The 7,107-nt window shown below is 42.4% G+C and overlaps 1 protein-coding gene across 1 annotated transcript in view; it reads right to left on the bottom strand.

Moving 5' to 3' along the window:
• LOC106727657 (poly [ADP-ribose] polymerase 15-like) overlaps window positions 1–2,784 on the bottom strand; it is a 26,637-nt gene extending 23,853 nt beyond the window's left edge. Inside the window, exon 1 of the mRNA XM_014547004.1 lies at window positions 2,575–2,784. Coding sequence (XP_014402490.1) covers window positions 2,575–2,577 — 3 coding nt within the window. The 5' untranslated portion in view covers window positions 2,578–2,784. The remainder of the gene's footprint in view (window positions 1–2,574) is intronic.
• Window positions 2,785–7,107: the final 4,323 nt, after the last annotated feature.

Below are 7,107 nucleotides of genomic sequence, written 5' to 3'. Positions count from 1 at the left end.
GGGGGTGCAGGAAGAGATTGGACAAAGATCTTACACCTATGGACAAGGACAATGAGGGGGCGAGGGCCTGGGGTGAGATGGGAACCAGGTAGAGGGGAGCTATAGGGGGGAAAAGAGGAACATCTGTAATAATCTGAACAATAAAGATTTTTTTAAAAAGTTGGTATTGCCCAGTTGGTGTGGTTCAGTGATTGAGCTTTAACCTATCAACCAGGAGGTTACAGTTTGATTCCTGAGTTGCAGGTTATATCCTCATAGGAGGGTGTGTAAGAGGCAGCTGATCAGTGATTCTCATCATTAATGTTTCTCTCCCTCTCCCTTCCTTTCTAAAATAAATAAAAATATTTTTTTAATGTTAAAAAAACCCAACACTGCCTATTCACTAGGAAGATTGAGTATGAGCAGACATTTATAGAGATTATAAGGAGAACAGGGACTTCCATTTTTCATCGTGGCCAATTTTACTGTGAACTTAAAACTGTTCTAAGAAATAAAGGTGGGCCTGACTGGCTATCATGGCTCAGTGATTGAGCATCAACCTATGAACCAGGAGGTCACAGTCTGATTCCCGTCAGGGCACATGCCCAAGTTGCAGACTCAATCCCTAGTATAGGATATGTAGGAGGCAGCCAATCAATGATTTTCTGTCATCATTGATGTTTCTATCTCTCTCGCCCTTTCCCTTCCTCTCTGAAATAAATTTTTAAAAAAACTTTTTTTAAAAGTTCGCTCAGCCAGTGTGGCTCAATGGTCAACATCGACCCATGAACCAAGAGGTCACTGGTTCCATTCCAGATGAGGGCACATGCCCAGGTTTCAGGCTCAATCCCCAGTAGTGGGTGTGCAGAGGCAACCAGTTGATGATGTTTCTCTCTCATTGGTGTTTCTCTCTCTCTTTCTCTAAAAATAAATGAAAATATATTTTTAAAAATAATAAATAAATAAAGTTGGTATATGGGAACTCTCTGTGTCCTCTGGTCAATTTTGCTGTGACTCTAAAACTGCTCTAAAAAATAGTCTTTTTAAAATGCATTTTTAAACAATAAGTACAAAACTAAATAGCTCTAAATTAAGAATAGATAATATGAAAGAATATAATAGAAATTCCAGAAATAAGATTTAACTTATCAAAAAGTATAATTTATGAAGTATTAAGAGGAATAAGAATGTGGAGAAATGAATCATAATTTAATAAATATTGTTGGGAAGTTAGTTTTCATTATGAAGAAAATTAAATATCAATTCATACTTCACAATAAACAACCAAACACAATAATATGAATCCTTGATAGGTTAAAAATGATAACTGTAGACACCCCAAAAGTTGTAGAATGAAATGCTATATTTGTTTAACTAATTGTACCAAGGTAAAAAATTTTCAAATAATGAAACAAGATGTACAGATAACTGATGTAATGGAATCACATAAAACACTAAAACACTAAAACAATAAAACTAAAAAGATATCTACAACATAGCAGATACTTAAGAAATGCAGGTTGATAAATTAATATAATGGAGCACAAGACCCTCTCCTCAGCCAGGGCAGTAAATTTCTAAATTTCCAAAAATGGAATGAGTAGTCTTGAGCAAATGAAATGGCCACCTTTGTTCTTGGTTAGAACATCTCCACACCATCTCAAGATGTCAGCTGTCTGTAATTTAATTTATAAATTTAATGCAATCCCAATTTTGACACTGATCATAAGTTATAAGTCAATCCTAAAGTTCATAAAAAAGATAAACACACAAGAATAGCTAAGAAAACACTAAGGAGGAAGAGCTCAGTAGGGGGACTAGCCCTGACATTAAAATATATAACAAATTCTCTGCAACAGATGAATAAACAGGTCAGTGGAACCGAAGTTCAGAAACAGCAAAATGACATTTTTAAAAAAATGTAGTAAATGAAATACTGGTATCTCAAGTATTGAGGCAATGCTAATCTTTTTAATAAAGTGAACTAATGAAACAAAATGGGAGATCTATAGGAAGTGATTTAAATGGATTCACAGAATTGGTTTTTGGGACAACAGGATACCCATTCAGAAAAAAAGATTAAATTAGACCCATTCCTCAAACCATATATAAGAATAAATTCCAAATTTACCAGAGATCTAAATATAAAAAATATAAAAAGGCATGGGTGATAATAACCTGGGTGTAGGAGGAAACTTTTAAAATATGACTAAAGTCCAGATGCAGTAAAACAAAAAGGTTGGTACATTTTACTACATAAAAATAAAAATTTGCGTGGGGAAAAAGTCCACCATAAGCAAGCTCAAAAGACAAATGACAAACTGGAAGGAAATATTCATAATTTATATCAGAGATAAAGGACCAATATTCCTAACTTATAAGGAGTATTTTTAAAAGTTGAGGGGGAAAAGATGCCCCGCACTCTCTTTCAGAACAAGTCAGGGTGGAAAGTCCCCAGAAAAGAGGGTTCTGAGGTCCGTGGGGTCTCTGGGCTACAAAGTGTTACACATGTGCCTGTGCCTGTGCCAGTGCCAAGCGCCAGGCGGGTCGGCCCTGTCGCCCCCTCCTCACCCCGCCCCCCGGGGCGCCCCTCACCATCCTCGGGGCAGAAGAGCGCCGGGAGCGGGGCGGGCTGCCCGGCTCCTGGCTGACCTCAGGCTCTGGTCTCCCGATCTCTTCAGGTTCTGAAAGTCCTCCTGCAACTTAGTGTGAAAGTTCTTCGCGGGGATGGGGCCCCAGAGCCCCAGGACTCTCACGCCAGCAGCGGGGGGCTGGGCGCAGCCATCCTCAGCTCCATCTGCCCCCACTGCCGGCCGGCCCCACCCAACAGGCTAGTGCCTAGATCTTTCATTTTCATTTCTGTGAAAACTGCTTCTGCCTTAGGTTGCAGTCTTGAGGTAACAAACAACAGCTGCCCCGGATTTATGTCAACATTTTGGGACAGATGTTGCTGTCAGACAAATTCTGAGTCTAAATCCTGGGCTCTATCATTTCTCAGTGGAGTAACCTCAGTCAGTGGCATCTGTACAGTGGGCATAGCCACAACCATTTCATGATATTATTGTGAGGATTCAATGAGATAGAGTCTGTAGAGTGTCTAGCATATGTTTTAGAAATCAGCATTCTCAGGGCTCTAGGACCCTGCATGAGGCCTTCCCAGCGGATCCTAAACTGAGGAAGTTGGGGCCACAGGAGCAGCAGGAAGTCCTGCCCTCAGGGGACCCGGTGCTTCTGCCCCATGGAGATCAACAGCTCCTGCACTTCTATGTATGGCAGTGCCAGAGCCAACACTCGACACTGTAGGCAGCTGTGGTGGCCCTGATGTCCAGCACCTGGGCCAACCAGTCCCCAGGCTTCTTCATGCCGCTTGGCAAGCAGGTGAAGGTGGTTGCTCAGCACTTGCCCTTCATTGGGAACACCCTGGGCCAGCTGGCAGCCTCCGCCCCTCCTCAAGCATAGGTCAGGGCTGCAGGTACAGTGCTGGGCCAGGCATTGCGGGCTACTGTGCTCACTGTCAAAGGAGCTGCTCTGGGCTACCCATCGAGTTCTGCAGCACAAGCAGATGGTGCTGTGTGGGACACAGCTGGCAGGGCAGACCCTGCAGTTCACCTGTCTGGACCCCTGAGGGTCACTTGGCCCTGCTGTGCCCCTCCCCTGCCTGCGGGAGCCCTCTTCCAGTCCTTGGACAGCTCGAGGGCTCTGTGTTAGAAACTAGGAGAAGTGCTTATCTTTCCCCATTCCTGCCCCTTTCAGTTATCTGTCTCTCACAGAGGCATCTCTCCCGCCCTCCGCAGCTTTTTGTATGAGCCACTTTGTATTAATTATTTTTACTTAATAGTATTCCTTGCTTCGTCAGGAGCAGGTGCCAGGCCCTCTGGGACACGGGGAACTGAACTCTTCCTCCTCTCTCAGCACTGCCACCCACCTCTGGAGGCGTGGTCCCACAGAGAATCAGGTAGGTGAAACTTGGACCACCAGGAGCCCTTTCTTGTCCTAAAAGTTTGTTTGTTTTTGTTTTATTTTGTAGTGTGTGTTTTTGTGGGTTGGGCTTTTTTGTTTGTTTGGTTGGTTGGTTGGTTGGTTGGTTGTTTGGTTGGTTGGTTGGTTTTTTGCTCTACAAAATCAGTGCCTTACTGTTAGTTGAGAGTGAGGGCAGGGCATTGACTGCCCAGAATGTGAAGGTCTGGGAGAAGTCAAAGGGAAGTTGGAGAGAGCTGGGCCTCAGGTACTGCGCATGCATCTCAAAAACCCTGCTGTCTGGTTAAAAAAAAAAAAAATCTATATTAGTTCCCCTTTATCCCCACTCATCTTCAGAAAAATATACTGGGTCCTTTTCATACACACTAAGACGGGCTGGAATCAGGTCTAGCTGAACAAGACATTACTTAACTCAGCCAACATGTATTGAAAGCCCTTTATATGCCTGGCATTGTGTTAAGATTATAAAGATGAGTTGGACACAGATCCCTTCTCTCTGGGGTAATCATGGAAGCAAGGGGAAGGAAGCAAAAGAGCAGACTAATACACATTTACCTGCTGTGTCCTGGCAGAATACAGATGGTACACTCAAAATAGGTAATTGAGGAGAGTTCAATGAAGGGATCACTTAGAGAGGTGTGGGCAAAAAGTAAAGAGAAACCAGTAAAAAAGAAATGGGGAAACACCCCCTAACCCCCCTCTCCTTACCATCTAGGCTAAAGGGGCAAGGAGGGGGCATGTAGTGAGACTAGGAAGAGCCATACCTATAGGAGTGAGTCATTGCAAGAAAACCATGGATTTTGGGAGACAGCAAGGAGAGTGAATCCCCCAACCACTCTCTTCCCTGAACATCCAGTCTCTTGCTGGTACCTCCCTTTGCTGAACCCAGCCAGTAATCAGAGGGCATGAGAATGGCGTTGCTGCAGTACTTAGAAGTCAATGCCCAACATCACCACAAGAAAGCTCGGTAAGTGAATCTTGACATCACATCTGCATTGTCAACCTATGGTTGTTGGTACCAATTCAATGAGAATCTCCAATTTGGGGGTGCAGTAAGAAGGAAACTCTATTTAATGCAAAACAGCTCATTGTGATACAGCAGGGGTATGAGATGGCCCTTGGGTCAGACCCCTCTCGAGCTAAATAGTCTGCTATTCTCCTCACTCAGCTGCTTTATTCTGTGCCAGTCTGTTCTGCCTGTGCTGGTCTATCCCACTCCGCTCCAGTGAGACATCTTCTGAGTTTCAGCTCCAGCCAGGGAAACACAGTTTTTAGTGGAAACAGAAAGTGTGCTTTCAGGGACAGAGGAAAGCAGATTTATATAGACGGAAGTCCCTGCCCCTGGTCCCTGATTGGCCTGTCCTCATGCAAATGAGGACTCCAAATCCTCACCATTTGATTGTTCCAAAAGACATTGTCCTTATTGGTCTGAGCCATTCGGATTGGTTGGTGAAGAAGCAGGTGGGGATATAGCTGCACAGCTCTGATTAGATGGGAAAAGCCTCAGTTCTATTGGTTGAAATAGGACTTCAAGAATTCCTTTATATTGCCCAGAACTAAATACATTCGAGTGAGATCTGTAGAAGTTCAGTGAATTGTATCAATGTAAATTTCCTGATCATGATATTGGATTATAGTTATGTAAGACGTTTTATTTCTAACAACTACATGTGAAACTACAATTATCTTAAAGTCGTTTTTTGAAAAAGCAACTCAGATTGGATACATAACAGAAAATAGTTTCTAATAAACTATTTTAAAGTATATAAAAAAGAAATGTTATTTGAATAAGTTCTGAGTATATAATGTACAGCATTGTAACTATAGTTAAAAATGCTATATGTACATTTGAAAGTTGCTAAAATAATAAATTTTTTAAGTTCTCAACAAAGAAAAAAAAAAAGAAAAAAGAATTCCTTTATAAGGGCTGGCTGAGATGGCAGAAACACCATACAGGCAGGCAGTTCAGGGCAGAGGCAGGTAATTCAGTGCAGGTTTTTCCCTGAAGTGCAGTTTACATGAGAGTTTCCCGTGTAAAAATGGCTGCTAGGCTGTTTTTAGTGGGTATCTTCTTTCTCAGGATTCACAACATTAATAGATTATATATATATAAATTATGAGGAACACAGGGAATTATGTGATTCATAATTTGGAGACAAGATTGAATGAAAGTTTCTGCAGTAGTGGCATTTGAGACTTTAAATGATGAGTAGGAGATTCCTAAAAGAAGAATGAGGTGGAGAGGCATTCTAGAGAGAGAATGCATAGAGCAAAGGCCATAATAATAAATGTATGGACTATGATTTGGAAAAGCTGGTGGTCTGGTGTGACTAGACTGTAGGAACTTGGTGAGGAGGAAGGGACATGAGCTAAGCAAAGCAGAATGAGAAACCCCTGATGGCCATGCTGGGGAGTTTCTAGGCCAGTGGTCCTCAAAAATGTGGACTGAAGACCATCACCAGCAGCAGCAGTTGAAACTTGTTAGAAATGCAAATTCATGGCCCCAACTTCACACCTACTGGGTCAGAAACTCTGGGGATAGGTCTTAGCAATATGCATTTTATTGAGCCCTCCAATGATTCTAACACAAGATCAAGTTTCACAAGCACTGCTCTGGGCATTAGAGAATCACTAATGGCATATCATCAGAGGAGTGATGAGATCAGAGCTAATTTTCTCAAAAAATAGTTTGCAGTAAGAGGAGGAAGAGAGTTGGGACAGAGAGAGTTTTATGTGGGTATTTTAATCATTCTGGTAAGAGAACTATGAAAATGCCAATGGGGTAGTGAGATTTGAAGTGAAGGAGAGGCAGGACTAGTGATGATGGACATGCAGGACAAGACGGAGAAGCCAAAGGTGCCACTAAGACTATATATCAATGTACTATTACTGTGATATATTTTATATTACCTGTTGTTTTCCCAGGAACTAGAACTAAGTTTCCTCCTCTATAAAATCAGGCATTTCAACATCATTTCTGCAGTCCTTTTCGACTCCTATGCCAAGCAAATAAAGCTGTGGAGTGATCTGCTGTGTCTTTTCAAGGCAGTGGTTGGAATGATAACCCATGGCATTGCACTGTATCACATCTTAGTTGGCCTCACTTCCCTTTTTGTTTGTCCTGTCTTCACTGACCTGGGTTTGCACCTC

Source organism: Myotis brandtii, unplaced genomic scaffold, assembly GCF_000412655.1.
Source record: "Myotis brandtii unplaced genomic scaffold, ASM41265v1 scaffold46, whole genome shotgun sequence".
Lineage (NCBI taxonomy): Eukaryota > Metazoa > Chordata > Mammalia > Chiroptera > Vespertilionidae > Myotis > Myotis brandtii.
Note: the sequence above shows the minus strand (reverse complement) of the source record. Positions and strands in the feature narration are given on the sequence as shown.